Here is an 18,557-nt window from a genome sequence, read left to right as displayed (position 1 = left end):
TGATGGTCCAGTCCTTTATTTAGAAACCTGATTGTTCAAGAACATGGTGGGTGGTTCCGCACACCACCCTTTTCACTGGAATATGTTAGGGGTGGCTTTCTGCCATTTCCTCAGCAACAGAGGTGAAGGAGCCTCAATTCAGAAGCACAGATTACAGGGGACAGTGTAGAAACGGAAAGGAGCAGGAATCCCAAGCCAGTCCAAGAGGAGGGGATAAGGTGAGTGGGGACAGGGAACAGTGTGGGGGCTGCAGAACTGCCCCCTCTTTTGTTCTCCCTGCCCCACTCCCCTCCCAAGATCTCACCTAGTCTCTAGGTGGGGAGGGGAAAGGAGCCAACAAGCTAAAGGGCATGATGGGGGGTGGGACAGAAAGGAAGGGGATGTGGGGAGAAGCCTGCAGAGCAAAGCTCCCCCACAAAGGTGGGGAGGGCAGCTCTCAGCAGCTGCAGCAGAATCTGCCCATGGCCCTCCAGACCCTGGGGTGCCAGGTCCACAGCTCAGCTCTGCTCTTCTGCCTTTAGGCCCCGGGCTGGGGGGTGGGCGTGGGGAGGAGGCAGGGCCGGTCTGGGAAGGCTCTGGACTCCTTGGCCAGCCAATGGCAGGGAGGCTCAGAAGTCAAACTCGTCCAGGTCCCCGGCGCCCTCCCTGCCCGCAGAGCCCCACACACGGCGGTAATTGCCCTCCAGCTCTTGCTGCCGCTGCCTTTCCTTCCGCGCCTCCTCAGCTCCCTGCACCTGGTGGGAGGCCGCAGGCTGAGCCAAGGGAGGCCCTGCATGCCTGAGATCCAGGCACTGGACACCCACACTTCTTACAGGGCTCTTGCTGACTGCCTGCCCCCAACTGCCAGGACCACCTGCCTTGTGTCACAGCAGGAACTGGAGCTCAGCAGGCGGTGAGGCTGGGCCAGCCAGGGTCTCTCAGCCATGCTCCCAGCACTGCAGCATGCCAGAGCAGGGCGCTGGGGGCCAGAACTTGAGGGCAGGAGGCAACACTGCTCACCAAGATATTGAAGAAAATCTCCTTGAGGTTTCTGGTGTCCTCATCAGTCAGCCAGCGAGCATCCTCCTCAGTCCCTTCAGTCCCTGGTCTGACGATTTTGATCTCAATCTTCCCTGGAAAGGAGCGGGGTGGCCAATGAGGAAAGGAAGGGTGGGAGCTTCGGCGCAAGTCTGCTGCCCCCAAGCCCCGCCGAGGCTGCCAGTCCGCCCTGACCCAGCCCCTTCACTTTGGGCAGCAAGTCCCCCCAGGGCCCACCTTCTGCCGTGAGCCCCTCCCTCTCCAGCAGCTCTTTCACCAGCCCCTCGATTTGTCTCAGCTGTGGGTTTTCCCGTTTCATCTCAAGGACAGTCAGATCCTGATTGGGGCCTCCATGACGGAGCTTGGTGACCCGGACCCGGACTCTGTGCTCAGGATCCTCCTCTTAGAGGGGGAGACACACAGGGAGACAGAAAGTAGAGCTATGACTCCAGGGTTAGGGGCTGTGGTGGTCACCTCTCCCTGAGCCATCCATCGGTCTTGGCAGTTTTCCACCACAAACATGTATATAAGCCAGGGCTCAAGATAAATCAGCCCCCAACCCTCTACACCCTATAACTCTCCCCCCACCAACTGCAGCCTCCTCTTTTCCCTCCTGACCCAATAATTCTGTCCACCACCTACAGGAAAATGTGTTTTCTGAGGCAAAAAATCAGGCCACCTGAACCAACAAAGAAGCTTTATGAAGCAGGTTGGAAAATTAGTTTGGCACTCCACATGTTGGTACTCAGATATTTCAACGTTTACAGAGGGACGGAAGGTTTAAAACTAGAACAGCCCATTTGGAATGCCTGATCTCCACACTCATAGAACCCAGAACCCAGTGGAACGGACACAAGAGGATGCAAGAGGAGGCAGTAACTTCAAGCCTGTCCAGGCAATTGGCTTCTAGTAGCTGGACTTCCTATTCACACCCTGCCTCTCCAGGTGCAAAACCCTTCATAAGTGGGCAGTCATCAGCATGCAGGTTCACAGCAATTCAGTTAGTATCTAATGACCACCGACTTACATGCCCAGCAAAGTGGCGGACACTGGGGATACAGGAGCAAGTCAGAAACACAAGATGGACATACTCTAAAAGCTGCTTCCCAAAAGGATGAGTAGGAGGTGACTAGGCAAAGGGATGACAGCAAGTGAGAAGTGTTTCAGAGAGGGAGGACAGGGAGCACCCCTGGAAGGGAAGATCATGGTGCCCTCAGGGTACACCAGCTAAGGGCTAAGACAAGGAACTTGGCCGCTCCCTTGTGTCTGACAGCTCTCACCTGCTGGTTGTGGGGGAGGGGGAGGCTTTTGGGGGACAACCCTCCTTTGCTTGTGCTTCTTCAGCAGCTCTGGGCTCTGTTTTTCCTCCAGCCTCTTGATGAGTTTGTTAAGAGTGGATGTCAGGGCCAGCATTGCCCGATCACGCTCCGACTCCTTCTTTAGCCCGTCTGGGTCCAGTTCCTTCTCTGTCTGGAATGCCCAAGGCGGGAGTGGAGAGTCAAGGGCATAGGCAGTGAAGGCCAGCGGTCCATGCTCTATAGGAGAGGAACAGTTCCCTCTCAACCCTCCCTCTGACCCCCTGCCCCACCAATCTCCTTCTAATTCAGTCAAAAGCTGCCATTTCAGAGTGCCCTGTCCCAGGCCCATGTAGCCTTCTGCCCTCTCCTGGCCCCATAGGAGCAGGCAGCCCTCTGAAGCAACAGGAGGGAGAGCGCTGCGCACCTCCTGCACGATGTTCTCCAGCTCCCGCTCCATGCCAGCCTTCACCTCCGACCGCAGCCGGGCTCGGTCTGAGGGCAGCAGGATCCCATCCAGCTCCCTCTCAAATTCTCCCAGTAACTGCTGCTCATCCTCATCTTCATCCTCCTCCTCTTCATCCTCCTCCTCTTCTTCTACCTCGTTCTGATGCTGCGTGTCACCCTCTTCCCTGTGCTCTGGTTCCCTGAGAGGGGTTTCCGCATCTGCTGCAGGCTGCTCTTGGCCAGCGTTTGGCTTCCCCTGGAAGATGAGGACAGAGGGAAAGAGATAGAAAGCTGGTGTTTCAGCAGAGACACGTCAGGGGTGGCAGCCAACAGTGGTGGGGTGAGGGAGTGGAGGACTCGGGAGGAGTAAGGGAAGGGGGGCAGCTCCACCAGGCCCAGGCAGGGTGGTTTTCTACATGCTCCAGAGGGAGGCAGCCCCCACCCAGGCAGGGCCTGTACCTTCTTCGTTCCACCTTTCAGCTCCTCTATCAATCGAATCAAATCTGCAGGGCTCCGAATGACTTTGACTTGCACATTGTTCTGAAAATCTGAGATGAAAGAATAGGAATGAACCCACTGTATTGTGAATTCTATTTTGACTTCCTAAGGAGAGGACACGAGGGAACCAAAGAAGGGAATGGTCCCTACTTCCAGGAGCTACCTGTCTGGGCAGCAAGATAGGGGACCACATATCACGCAGAGAGCACTGTGGTTAGTGTACCCCAGGTGAGAAGTAGAAGGATGCTGACAAGCTGCTAAGTCTCCAGGTCCTTCCTGTGCTGCTGAGGCCGTTCCAGCAATCACTCTAGTTCTCAGGACTACAGGAGAGATCCTGGGACAAAAGGCTCCTCTTCCCTAGATCCTGTTCTTCCCTTTCCACAAAACATGCCATTTATTGTCTACTCAGTTCCAGGCATTCTGCTGCAGACCACAGATTCATTCTCATTTAACCTCACAACAACCCTGTAAGGTAGGGGTTACTACCACTGTTATGGGTGAGGAAATGGAGGGGAGGTGCGATCGTCTGGGATTACAAAGTCAGCAAATAGTACAAGCACTGTGCTCTGCTACCTCCCTTGGTACAACCGTCTACAAAGAGTACTCACTCCTGTAAAAATGGATGCATGCTGGCCTGGCTACTCAGCCTGCCCCCCAGTGCTAAGTTCTCTCCCACTCCCCCCACTGACCAACCCCAAAATGCCTTCCAGAGGAGGAGCCGTGGAGGGTCACTCACCATCAGGAGAGCCTGGGGCTGCATCTGCTGCCTCAAGGTTTGGCTCCTGCTCCTGCTGTGGAGAAAAGGGCAGAGGCCAGTGCACAGGCTTGTTTATGCCTACCCTGCCCTGAGGCAGTAGCTCTGGGGGTATCTTTGCCTCCCAAGACAGACGTAGGTCATCTCAGAATGACTTTAGCTCAAGTGGCCCTCCACCCCAAAGCCCACAGTCAGCCTCATCATAGAAATGGGTAGGAAGCTGGCTCTCACCTCAGCCTGCACCTCCTCCCCTTCAGGAGCTTGGTCCTCTGGCTCGTGAAGCATCTTCCAGAAATCTGATTCCTTGCCTTTATCCTTGGATGAGCTTGCCCCTGGGATAGAGAGAACAGGGAGGAATCTGAAAGGAGGGGAGAAATGGAACACAGCAAATAGATGGGGTACATTCCCCTTCTCTGTTACTAAAGGGCTAGGGCCCACAGTACCATTTCACTCCCCTGACAGCCAGTACAGGACAGGAAAATGGAGGAGGGAAGAAATGGAGAAAAGTTCCATGGAACAGGTGAAATATGGTCTTACCTGCTTTCTTTGGGGGCACCAGCCCAGGCTTGGTTTCACTCCATGTTGGAGGGCCCAGGTCTTGCAGCTCCTCTATGATTTTATCTCCATACTGCTTTGAGTCTGCTGAGAAACAGTGTGCAGGCAGGACAAGGACACATTCCTCTGGGCTCTTCAATACTTCATCTCCTGCTTGTCCCTCCCATGTCTCCCCTTCCTCTCCTTGCTCTTCTAATTACTCACCAGCTTGCTTCTGAATATAGGCTAGGTACTCCTCAGGCTGCAGGGCAGGGTGACAGAGAATGGCCTGGGGAGCAGCACTTGGTGGAGGCCGCAGAAGAGGGTGGGGACAGAGCCGAGGAGTCCGAATGGTCAGCACATAAGAGCAGGACAAGGGCTCATCCACACGATCAATGTAGTCCCCAGAAATACCAGCACCCTCATCACAGAGGAACTGCCAGGACAGAGAGGATGAATAAATAGTAACTACCACAAATAATGAGCTTTGGTTCTTGGAGCAGCTGCCTTGCATTAAGCACTTACTATATGTCAGGTACTATGCACACAATGTGCATATGGCATTTCACATACTGTAGCTCATTTAATTATCACAAAAAACCCAGTGAGGTAGGTATTAGTATCTCAGCGACGTGGTCAAGAAACTTAGGTTTGATGAACTTAAGGGACCTGTTCAAGTTAACCCACTGGTAAGTGGTAAAAACAACACTGAATTCAGGCAGCTTAACTATGAGCAATCAGCTGATTTTGGTTTCACATTTTTGTTTTATATAAATACAGTGTGTATATACTTAATGTATTTGACATTTAAATATTCTTTGCATATCTATATATACATATATGATGAAAGTTTTTACCTGTAAAAGACAATATTAAACAAGAAAGACCTCAAATCAATAACCTAAACTTCCACCTTAAGAAGCTAGAAAAAGAATAGCAAACTAACCCAAAGCAAACAGTGGGAAGGAAATAATACAGATTTGAATAGAAATAAATGAAACAGAGAACAGAAAAACAATAGACAAAGTAAATGAAACTAAAAATTGATTTTTGAAATGATCGACAAAAGTGACAAACTTTAGCTAGATTGACCAAGAAAAAAAGACTCAAATTAGTGCAACTGGAGATGAAAGAGGAGACATTACTACCAACCTTCCAGAAATAAAAAGGATTGTAAAGGAATACTATGAATACCTATATGCCAACAAATCAAATGAAACAGACACATTTCTAGAAAGACACAAACTACCAAAACTGACTCAAGAAGAAATAGACAATCTGAATAGACCTAAAACAAGTAAAGAGATTGAATTAGTAATCAAGAACCTACCCACATAGGAAAGCCTGGTTCAGATGGGTCTACTGGTGAATTCTACCAAACATTAAAAAAAAATACCAATCCTTCTAAAACTCTCCTAGGATAAAGAAGAGGAAGGAATAAATATTCCTCAACTCATTCTATGAAGCCAATATTACCCTGATACCAAACCCAAAGATAACGCAAGAAAAGGAAACTATAGTTCATTATCTCTTACAAATATAGGCCCCAAATCCAGACCAAAGTTAACTGAATTTAGCAGTATATAAAGAGGATTAACCACCCCCCACCATGATCAAAAGGATTTATCCTAGGAGTGTAAGCTTTGGATAACAAAAAAAAATCAACTGATGTAATTAATACATCCTATCAACAGAACAAAAAAACAAATGATTATCTCAATGGATACAGAAAAATAATTGACAAAATCCAATACCTCTTCATGATTGAAATATTTCAACAGGCCTGGAATAGAGGAGAACTTCATTAGCTTCATAAAAGGTACCTATGAAAAATCCACAGCTAACTAATACTTAATAGTGAAAAGAAAAAAAATTACCTCTCTTTACAGGTTATCTGATCTTGTGTATAGAAAATCCTAAGGAATCCACTAAAAAAACTGTTAGAACTAATGACTGAGTTCACTAAGGTTGCAGGTTGTAAGAATCAATTGTGTTTCTATGTATTTGCCATGAACAACTGAAAAATAAAATTAAAATAATTCCATTTGCAATAGCATCAAAAAGAGTGAAATTAGAAAAAATGTAGCAAATGAACTGAAAAGCTTATACTCTTAAAACTACAAAACACTGCTGAAAGAACTTAAACATTTAAAAAGTGTAGCTATCCAAGCTCACAGATTAGACTTAATATTAAATATTAATATTAAGATTACAATACTACCCAAATTGACCTTCAGTTCCAAATGCAATCCCCATCAAAATTTCAGCTTGTCTTCTTTGCAGAAATTAACTGAACCTAAAATTCAAGGGATTTCAAGCAGCTGAAATAATTTTAAGAAAGAACAGTCGGAGACTTCATACATTCTGATTTCAAAACTTGCTACCAAGTTATAATAATAATCAAGGGAGTGTTGCACTGACATAAGGATAGATATATAGACCAATGAAATAGAATTTCTGCAAGTCCAGAAATTAACCTTTATTTTTACCATCATTTGATTTTTGACAAGATTACCAGGATAATTCAATGGGAATTGTCTTTTCAACAAATGATACTGGGTCAACTGGATATCTACATGCTAAAGAATGAAGTTGGACCCCTACCATATACAAAAACATATATATGAAGAAATGGTTAAAATTTTTTTAAATATAACTATCCTTTTTAAAGAAAACATTTAAAACATAAAAAACACAGAAAAGATAAAAAGATGCAAAAACACAGTAAACAAAAAGAAGAAAATCATAGACCAATATCCCTGATGAACACAGATGCAAAAATTCTCAACAAAATTGGCGAACTGCAGGCGGAGAAAGACAAATGCCAAATGATTTCCCTCATTCATGGAGTATAACAATCAAGCAAAATGGCAGCAGACTCAGAGACTCCAAGAATGAACTAGTGGTTATCAAAGGGGAGGGGTGTGGGAGGGTGAGTGGGAGGGAGGGAGAAGGGGACTTAGGGGTATTATGTTTAGTACACATGGTGTGGGGGATCATGGGGAGAACAGTGTATCACAGAGAAGGGACATAGTTGATCTCTGGCAACTTGCTGCACTGATGGACAGTGACTGCATTGGTGTGTGGGTGGGGACTTGATAATATGGGTGAATGTAGTAATCACATTGTTTTTTCATGTGAAACCTTCATAAGAGTGTACATCAATCATACCTTAATAAAAAAAAATTGGCAAACTGAATGAAAAAATACATCAAAAAGATCATCCATCATGACCAAGGGGATTTATTCCAGGGATGCAAGGTTGGTACAATATTCGTAAATCAATCAATGATACAACATATCAACAAAAAGAAGACTAAAAACCACATGATCATCTCAATAGATGCTGAAAAAGCATTTAACAAAATTCAACATTCACTCATGATAAAAACTCTCAACAAAATGGGTATAGAGGGTATGTACCGCAACATAATAAAGGCCGTATATGACAAACCCACTGCCAACATCATACTTAACAGCAAGAAGCTGAAAGCTCTTCCTCTAACATCAGGTACAAGACAAGGATGCCCACTCTCCTCACTTCTATTCAACACAGTACTGGAGGTTCTACCCACGGCAATCAGACAACACAAAGAGATAAAAGGCATTCAGAGTGGTAAGAAAGAAGCTAAACTGTCACTGTTTGCAGATGATGTGATAATTATACATAGAAAACACTAAAGACTGGACCAAAAAATTATTAGAACCAATAACTGAATTCAGCAAAGTTGCATGATACAAAATTAATACACAGAAACCTGCTGCATTCCTATATATTAACAATGAATTAGCAAAAAGAGAAATCAGGAAAACAACTCCACTGACAATTACATCAAAAAGAATAAAATACCTAGGAATAAACCTAAACAAGGAGGTGAAAGACCTTTACTCTGAAAACTACAAGACAGTCATGAGAGAAATTAAAGACATCAAAAAATGGAAATATATCCCATTCTCATGGATATGAAGAATTAATATTGTCAAAATGGCCATCTTGACCATAGCAATCTACAGATTCAATGCAATTCCTATCAAAATACCAACAGCGGGGAGGGGCAGAAGATGGCGGCGTGAGTAGAGCAGCGGAAATCTCCTCCCAAAACAACATATATCTATGAAAATATAACAAAGACAACCCTTCCTAGAATAAAGACCAGAGGACACAGGACAATATCCAGACCACATCCGCACCTGAGAGAACCCAGCGCCTCGCGAAGGGGGTTAGATACAAGCCCCGGCCCCGCGGGAGCCGAGCGCCCCTCCCCCCAGCTCCCGGCGGGAGAAGAGCAGGCAGAGCGGGAGGGAGACGGAGCCCAGGACTACCGAACACCCAGCCCCAGCCATCCGGGCCAGAGTGCAGGGCGCTCGATACTAGGAAAACAGGGCAGCAAGAACAGTGAGCAGGCACTGGAGGCTGGGCGACAGACGGCATAAGAAAAGCGCGCGACCATTTTTTTTTGCTTTTTTGCTGTTTTGTTTTGGCGAGCGCTTTTTGGAAGTCTTAAAGGGATAGGGACCCCAATACTAGGGAAACAGGGCAGAAAGACCGGTGAGCAGAGGCCTGAGGCTGGCACCGCAGAATAAAGAAAAACGAACGACCACCTTTTTTTTTTTTTTTTTTAATTAAAAACTTTTTTTTTTTTTTAATTAAAAAAAATTTTTTTTTCTTTTTTTTTTGGTGGGCGTTGTTTTGTTTTGGCGGGTGCTTTTCAGAAGTCTTAAAGGGGCAGGGCGGGACACTTAATCCAGAGGTAGGGAATCCGGGGATCTCTGGGCACCCTAACCCCTGGGCTGCAGGGAGCAGGGAGGCCCCTTATGGAGATAAATAGCCTCCCAGCCGCTCCTGCTCCAACGCGACTCCACCATTTTGGAGCAGCGGCCCGAGCCAGGCCACGCCCACAGCAACAGTGGAGATTAACTCCATAGCAGCCGGGCAGGAAGCAGAAACCCTGTCTGCGCGCAGCTGCGCAGCACAAGCCACTAGAGGCCGCTGTTCTCCCAGGAGAGGAGGGCCACAAACCAACAAGAAAGGAAGTCCTTCCAGCCGTCACTCGTCCCAGTTCTGCAGACTATTCCTATCACCATGAAAAGGCAAAGCTACAGGCAGACAAAGATCACAGAGACAACACCAGAGAAGGAGACAGACCTAACCAGTCTCCCTGAAAAAGAATTCAAAATAAGAATCATAAACATGCTGACAGAGATGCAGAGAAATACGCAAGAGAAATGGGATGAAGTCCGGAAGGAGATCGCAGATGCCAGAAAGGAGATCGCAGAAATGAAACAAACTCTGGAAGGGTTTATAAGCAGAATGGATAGAATGCAAGAGGCCATTGATGGAATTGAAATCAGAGAACAGGAACGCATAGAAGCTGACATAGAGAGAGACAAAAGGATCTCCAGGAATGAAACAATATTAAGAGAACTGTGTGACCAATCCAAAAGGAACAATATCCGTATTATAGGGGTCCCAGAAGAAGAAGAGAGAGGAAAAGAGATGGAAAGTATCTTAGAAGAAATAATTGGTGAAAACTTCCCCACACTGGGGGAGGAAGTAATCGAACAGACCACGGAAATAAACAGAACCCCCAACAGAAAGGATCCAAGAAGGGCAACACCAAGACACATAAAAATTAAAATGGCAAAGATCAAGGACAAGGAAAGAGTGTTAAAGGCAGCTAGAGAGAAAAAGGTCACCTATAAAGGGAAACCCATCAGGCTAACGTCAGATTTCTCAACAGAAACCCTACAGGCCAGAAGAGAATGGCATGATATATTTAATACAATGAAACAGAAGGGCCTTGAACCAAGGATACTGTATCCAGCACGACTATCATTCAAATATGACGGTGGGATTAAACAATTCCCAGACAAACAAAAGCTGAGGGAATTTGCTTTCCACAAACCACCTCTACAGAACATCTTACAGGGACTGCTCTAGATGGGAGCACTCCTAGAAAGAGCACAGCACAAAACACCCAACATATGAAGAATCGAGGAGGAGGAACAAGAAGGGAGAGAAGAAAAGAATCTCCAGATAGTGTATATAACAGCTCAATAAGCGAGCTAAGTTAGGCAGTAAGATACTAAAGAGGCTAACCTTGAACCTTTGGTAACCACGAATTTAAAGCCTGCAATGGCAATAAGTACATATCTTTCAATAGTCACCCTAAATGTTAATGGGTTGAATGCACCAATCAAAAGACACAGAGTAACAGAATGGATAAAAAAGCAAGACCCATCTATATGCTGCTTACAAGAAACTCACCTCAAACCCAAAGACATGTACAGACTAAAAGTCAAGGGATGGAAAAACATATTTCAAGCAAACAACAGTGAGAAGAAAGCAGGGGTTGCAGTACTAATATCAGACAAAATAGACTTCAAAACAAAGAAAGTAACAAGAGATAAAGAAGGACACTACATAATGATAAAGGGCTCAGTCAAACAAGAGGATATAACCATTCTAAATATATATGCACCCAACACAGGAGCACCAGCATATGTGAAACAAATACTAACAGAACTACAGGGGTATATAGACTGCAATGCATTCATTCTAGGAGACTTCAACACACCACTCACCCCAAAGGATAGATCCACTGGGCAGAAAATAAGTAAGGACACGGAAGCACTGAACAACACAGTAGAGCAGATGGACCTAATAGACATCTATAGAACTCTACATCCAAAAGCAGCGGGATATACATTCTTCTCAAGTGCACATGGAACATTCTCCAGAATAGACCACATACTAGGCCACAAAAAGAGCCTCAGAAAATTCCAAAAGATTGAAATCCTACCAACCAACTTTTCAGACCACAAAGGCATAAAACTAGAAATAAACTGTACAAAGAAAGCAAAGAGGCTCACAAACACATGGAGGCTTAACAACATGCTCCTAAATAATCAATGGATCAATGACCAAATCAAAATGGAGATCCAGCAATATATGGAAACAAATGACAACAACAACACTAAGCCCCAACTTCTGTGGGACACAGCAAAAGCAGTCTTAAGAGGAAAGTATATAGCAATCCAAGCATATTTAAAAAAGGAAGAGCAATCCCAAATGAATGGTCTAATGTCACAATTATCAAAATTGGAAAAAGAAGAACAGATGAGGCCTAAGGTCAGCAGAAGGAGGGACATAATAAAGATCAGAGAAGAAATAAATAAAATTGAGAAGAATAAAACAATAGCAAAAATCAATGAAACCAAGAGCTGGTTCTTCGAGAAAATAAACAAAATAGATAAGCCTCTAGCCAGACTTATTAAGAAGAAAAGAGAGTCAACACAAATCAACAGTATCAGAAACGAGAAAGGAAAAATCACGACAGACCCCACGGAGATGCAAAGAATTATTGGAGAATACTATGAAAACCTATATGCTAACAAGCTGGGAAACCTAGGAGAAATGGACAACTTCCTAGAAAAATATAACCTTCCCAGATTGACCCAGGAAGTAACAGAAAATCTAAACAGACCAATTACCAGCAACGAAATTGAAGCGGTAATCAAAAAACTACCAAAGAACAAAACCCCCGGGCCAGATGGATTTACCTCCGAATTTTATCAGACATACAGGGAAGACATAATACCCATTCTCCTTAAAGTTTTCCAAAAAATAGAGGAGGAGGGGATACTCCCAAACTCATTCTATGAAGCTAACATCACCCTAATAGCAAAACCAGGCAAAGACCCCACCAAAAAAGAAAACTACAGACCAATATCCCTGATGAACGTAGATGCAAAAATACTCAACAAAATATTAGCAAACCGAATTCAAAAATACATCAAAAGGATCATACACCATGACCAAGTGGGATTCATCCCAGGGATGCAAGGATGGTACAACATTCGAAAGTCCATCAACATCATCCACCACATCAACAAAAAGAAAGACAAAAACCACATGATCATCTCCATAGATGCTGAAAAAGCATTTGACAAAGTTCAACATCCATTCATGTTAAAAACTCTCAGCAAAATGGGAATAGAGGGCAAGTACCTCAACATAATAAAGGCCATCTATGATAAACCCACAGCCAACATTATATTGAACAGCGAGAAGCTGAAAGCATTTCCTCTGAGATCGGGAACTAGACAGGGATGCCCACTCTCCCCACTGTTATTTAACATAGTACTGGAGTTCCTAGCCAAGGCAATCAGACAAAATAAAGAAATACAAGGAATCCAGATTGGTAAAGAAGAAGTTAAACTGTCACTATTTGCAGATGACATGATACTGTACATAAAAAACCCTAAAGACTCCACCCCAAAACTACTAGAACTGATATCGGAATACAGCAAAGTTGCAGGATACAAAATCAACACACAGAAATCTGTGGCTTTCCTATATACTAACAATGAACCAACAGAAAGAGAAATCAGGAAAACAACTCCATTCACAATTGCATCAAAAAAAATAAAATACCTAGGAATAAACCTAACCAAAGAAGTGAAAGACTTATACTCTGAAAACTACAAGTCACCCTTAAGAGAAATTAAAGGGGACACTAACAGATGGAAACTCATCCCATGCTCGTGGCTAGGAAGAATTAATATCGTTAAAATGGCCATCCTGCCCAAAGCAATATACAGATTTGATGCAATCCCTATGAAACTACCAGCAACATTCTTCAATGAACTGGAACAAATAATTCAAAAATTCATATGGAAACACCAAAGACCCCGAATAGCCAAAGCAATCCTGAGAAAGAAGAATAAAGTAGGGGGGATCTCACTCCCCAACTTCAAGCTCTACTATAAAGCCATAGTAATCAAGACAATTTGGTACTGGCACAAGAGCAGAGCCACAGACCAATGGAACAGACTAGAGAATCCAGACATTAACCCAGACATATATGGTCAATTAATATTTGATAAAGGAGCCATGGACATACAATGGCGAAATGACAGTCTCTTCAACAGGTGGTGCTGGCAAAACTGGACAGCTACATGTAGGAGAATGAAACTGGACCATTGTCTAACCCCATATACAAAAGTAAACTCAAAATGGATCAAAGACCTGAATGTAAGCCATGAAACCATTAAACTCTTGGAAGAAAACATAGGCGAAAACCTCTTAGACATAAACATGAGTGACCTCTTCTTGAACATATCTCCCCGGGCAAGGAAAACAACAGCAAAAATGAGTAAGTGGGACTATATTAAGCTGAAAAGCTTCTGTACAGCAAAAGACACCATCAATAGAACAAGAAGGATCCCTACAGTATGGGAGAATATATTTGAAAATGACACATCCGATAAAGGCTTGACGTCCAGAATATATAAGGAGCTCACACGCCTCAACAAACAAAAAACAAATAACCCAATTAAAAAATGGGCAGAGGAACTGAACAGACAGTTCTCCAAAAAAGAAATACAGATGGCCAACAGACACATGAAAAGATGCTCCACATCGCTAATTATCAGAGAAATGCAAATTAAAACTACAATGAGGTATCACCTCACAGCAGTAAGGATGGCTGCCATCCAAAAGACAAACAACAACAAATGTTGGCGAGGCTTTGGAGAAAGGGGAACCCTCCTACACTGCTGGTGGGAATGTAAACTAGTTCAACCATGGTGGAAAGCAGTATGGAGGTATATCAAAATGCTCAAAACAGACTTACCATTTGACCCAGGAATTGCACTCCTAGGAATTTACCCTAAGAACGCAGCAATCAAGTTTGAGAAAGACAGATGCACCCCTATGTTTATTGCAGCACTATTTACAATAGCCAAGAATTGGAAGCAACCTAAATGTCCATCAATAGATGAATGGATAAAGAAGATGTGGTACATATACACAATGGAATACTACTCAGCCATAAGAAAAGGGCAAATCCAATCATTTGCAGCAACATGGATGGAGCTGGAGGGTATTATGCTCAGTGAAACAAGCCAAGCGGAGAAAGAGAAATACCAAATGATTTCACTTATCTGTGGAATATAAGAACAAAGGAAAAACTGAAGGAACAAAACAGCAGCAGAATCACAGAACTCAAGAATGGACTAACAGGTACCAAAGGGAAAGGGACTGGGGAGGATGGGTGGGTAGGGAGGGATAAGGGGGGGAGAAGTAGGGGGGTATTAAGATTAACATACATGGGGGGGTAGGAGAAAAGGGAGGGCTGTACAACACAGAGAAGGCAAGTAGTGATTCTACAACATTTTGCTATGCTGATGGACAGTGACTGTAAAGGGGTTTATAGGGGAGACCTGGTATAGGGGAGAGCCTAGTAAACATAATATTCGTCATGTAAGTGTAGATTAGTGATACCAAAAACAAAGCAAAAAAAAAAAAAAAAAGGGCAGTTCCTGTGTGGTAACCTCCAATGAGTTCTACACAAGGGTATAAAGGGCATATAAAAGTGTAGGCAAAGGGTCTGTTTGTGTTTATACAGAGGATCAAAGCCTAATTGGGCTACCCCGAAAATGAACTAAGATACGATATGAAAAAGAACTTCCAACATCTGCACTCTCTGGAAGACTCATGCCAGAAGATGATCATCAAAAAACACCAACAAAGATCCACGCACTGCTACAGCTGTAGATGCACTCATCCCACCAGTTCCTGGACTTGCCATGGGAATGAGGAAGGAGATATCTAAGCTGGCCTGTGCATACAGTAAAACAACAAATTTGACTGGATCTATACTGTTGGAACTCAACCAAGAATTTGGAGAAGTGCAAATTGTAGCGCTCCAAAGTCTTACAACTACAGACTATTTACTGTTAAAAGAACATATGGCATGTGAACAGTCCCCAGGAATGGGTTGTTTTAATTTGTCTGATTTCTCTCAGACTGTTCAAGTTCAGTTGGACAATATCCACCATATCATAGATAAGTTTTCACAAATGCCTATGGTGCCTTAATGGTTTTCTTGGTTTCACTGGAGATGGCTGGTAATTACAGATATGCTTTGGTTATGCAACTATACTCCTATTATGTTAATGTGTGTGCGCAATTTAAGTAGTAGCTTAAAAACCTATATATGCTGAAGTTACTCTACAAGAAGATATGTCAAAGAAATAATCAATCTTCCCATGTTTTCTTCCGTCTGCTACTTCTATAGCTTTTCTTCTTCCTTCCTAATTACAACCCTTAAATAGAATTCGTGCCTCATATCAAATTTACCGAGTATCATAACTCCTCCAAGTGGTAAAGATACCTCAAGACAAATGCTGGGCATAGAAGCCACAGGGCATAAATATGCAAAGAAGTAAAAAGCTAACCTTTTCAAACAATAAGGCTTCCCTCTCACTTACCAACTTCACATTTCCTTGTATGGCCCCGGAAGATGACTGGTTAGCCAGAGACGGGTAAGATTCCTCAAGGGAGGAACAACCTAAGACAGGCACAGTCGCAGGGGGGCCATCAGGTGAGAAATTGGGGATCAACAGAGGTGAGGCTTAGAACCTCACCCCCCCGTTCTGAGAGAAATCTTCTGCATACATGGATGTTTTATTGCCCTGATCTAGCTTGGATTAACACATAGTCTACAGGCACACACCTGATCATCTACATGTGCTCTCTTACAACACTAAACTATGATTTCTACCTTTATCTTGTATCTACCTACCACTTCAGCATTTTATTAAAAATAATAATAATAAAGAGAGAAATGTGGTATCCACATATAAATCAAGTATAAAAACCAAATGAGTATTCATATTTGAACTGACTGTTTAGAGTTCATAATGCATGAGCAAAATCGAAAGTTTCTGTGATGACTCCCCTTGTACTGTTCACTATGTAACTTATTCATTATGTAAGAATTTGTTCTCCATGTAAGAACTTGTTTGTTATGCCTCAGAAGATTGGAGACTGATGAAAATTAGGCTTGGGGTGGATTAATGATTGTGCATTGAGCATTGACTCCCCTATACAGAATTTTATTGTCGTTAACAACCATTTGATCAATAAATATGAGAGATGCCCTCACAAAAAAAAAAAAAAAAAAAAAAAAGGACAGACTTCCAATGGTAAAATAAATAAGTAACCGGGATGTAATGTATAGCATAAGGAATATAGTCAAGATATTGTAACAGCTTGGTAGGGTGATAGCTGGAACCTAGAATTATGTATATAAATGTTCTACCACTGTGTTGTACACTTGAAACTAATGTAATGTAATACTGTGTGTCAACTACCCTTCAATAAAAAATAATTATTAAAAAAAAAAAAAAATACCAACAGCGTTCTTCAATGAACCAGAACAAAGAGTTCTAAAATTCATATGGAATCACAAAAGACCCCATATAGCCAAAGCAATCCTGAAAAAGAAGAACAAAGCTGGGGAATTAGGCTCCCTGACTTCAAGCTCTACTTCAAAGCCGCAATAATCAAAACAATTTGGTACTGGCATAAGAACATACACATGGATCAATGGAAGACAACAGAGAGCTCAGATATAAACGCACACACATATGGTCAATTAATATATGATAAAGGAGCCATGAATATACAATGGGGGAGACAGACTCTTCTACAGCTGGTGTTAGCAAAACTGGACAGCTACATGTAAAAGAATGAAATTGGATTATTGTCTAACTCCACACACAAAAGTAAACGTGCAATGGATCAAAGACCTGAATGTAAGTCATGAAACCATAAAACTCTTAGAAGAAAACATAGGCAAAAATCTCTTGAGCATAGTATGAACAGCTTTTTCCAGGATACATCTCCTTGAGCAAGGGAAACAAAATAAAAAATGAACAAGTGAGATAATATCAAACTAAAAAGCTTCTGTATAGCAAAGGCACCATTAGCAGCACAAAATGGCATCCTACAGTATGGGGGAATATATTTGTAAATGATTTATCTGAGAAGGGGTTAACATCTAAAATATATAAAGAGCTCATACACCTCAACACCATAAAAACAAATAACCAAATCAAAAAATTGGCTGAATAACTGAACAGACACTTGTTTAAACAAGAAATACCAATGGCCAATAGGCACATGAAAACATGTTCCATATTGCTGATCATCAGGGAAGTGAAAATTAAAATGAGGTATCACCTCACACCAGTTAGGATGGCCAATATCCAAAGACAAGTAACAACAAATGCTCACAAAGATGCGGAGAAAGGGGAACCCTTCCTACACTGCTGGTGGGAATGTAAATTGGTTAAACTGCTGTGGAAAGCAGTATGGAGGTTCCTCAAAAAACTAAAAATTGAAATACCATTTGACCCAGTAATTCCACTCCTAGGAATTTACCCGACGAAAATAAAATCCCTGATTCGAAAAGATATGTGTACCCCTATGTTTATCGCTGCACTGTTTGCAATAACCAAGATATGGAAGCAACCTAAGTGTTCATCGATAGATGAATGGATAAAGAAGATGTGGTACATATACACACAATGTAATATTATTCAGCCATAAAAAGAAAAGAAAATGTGCCATTTGCAACAACATGCGTGGATCTAGAGGGTATAATGAATGCTCAGTGAAATAAACCCGGTGGAGAAAGACAAATATCACATGATTTCACTTATTTGTGGAATACAAAAACAAAGCAAAACAGAAGTAACAAAACAGCATTAGACTGACAGACACCGAGAAGTGATTAGTGGTTACCAAGGGGAAGGGGAGTTTATGGGGGTGGAGGGAGGGATGGGGGACTGTTGAACCACTGTGATTACATCTGATAGAAAAAGTTTTAACCCTAATATTAGGAACAAGGTAAGGATGCCCACTTTACATCACATCTATTTAGTATAGTACTAGAAGTACTAATGAGAGCAGTTAGGCAAAGAAAAGAAGGGCATCCCAATTGGAAAGAAGAATAAAATCATCTTTGTTCATAGCTGACATGATATTACACACATAAGATCCAAAAGAACCCATAAAAATTGTTAAAGTTAATAAATGAATTCAGAAAAGCTGCAGGATATAAAATCAACATGCAAGTATCAGTTGTGTTTCTATATATTCCCAATGAATAATCCAAAAAGGAAATTTTTTAAAATTTTCATTTACAATCACATCAAAA

General features: G+C 42.8%; 1 protein-coding gene across 7 annotated transcripts in view; it reads right to left on the bottom strand.

Moving 5' to 3' along the window:
* OS9 (OS9 endoplasmic reticulum lectin) overlaps nt 1-18,557 on the bottom strand; it is a 33,212-nt gene continuing 14,655 nt past the window's right edge. The window contains exons 6-15 of one of the 7 annotated variants that reach the window (XM_036894809.2): nt 4,771-4,981; nt 4,549-4,653; nt 4,243-4,343; nt 3,994-4,048; nt 3,219-3,307; nt 2,740-3,015; nt 2,298-2,487; nt 1,255-1,419; nt 1,000-1,112; nt 1-734 (exon numbers count right to left, since the gene is read on the bottom strand). In XM_036894809.2, the coding sequence (XP_036750704.2) occupies nt 609-734; nt 1,000-1,112; nt 1,255-1,419; nt 2,298-2,487; nt 2,740-3,015; nt 3,219-3,307; nt 3,994-4,048; nt 4,243-4,343; nt 4,549-4,653; nt 4,771-4,981 (1,431 nt within the window). In that variant the 3' untranslated portion in view covers nt 1-608. The remainder of the gene's footprint in view (nt 735-999; nt 1,113-1,254; nt 1,420-2,297; nt 2,488-2,739; nt 3,016-3,218; nt 3,308-3,993; nt 4,049-4,242; nt 4,344-4,548; nt 4,654-4,770; nt 4,982-18,557) is intronic. The other 6 variants (XM_036894812.2, XM_036894811.2, XM_036894813.2 and 3 more) reach the window with 6 other exon arrangements.

Source organism: Manis pentadactyla, chromosome 10 (assembly GCF_030020395.1).
Source record: "Manis pentadactyla isolate mManPen7 chromosome 10, mManPen7.hap1, whole genome shotgun sequence".
In the NCBI taxonomy this organism is placed as follows: Eukaryota; Metazoa; Chordata; class Mammalia; order Pholidota; family Manidae; genus Manis; species Manis pentadactyla.
The sequence above is the reverse complement of the archived record's forward strand: the minus strand, read 5'-3'. Positions and strand labels throughout refer to the sequence as shown.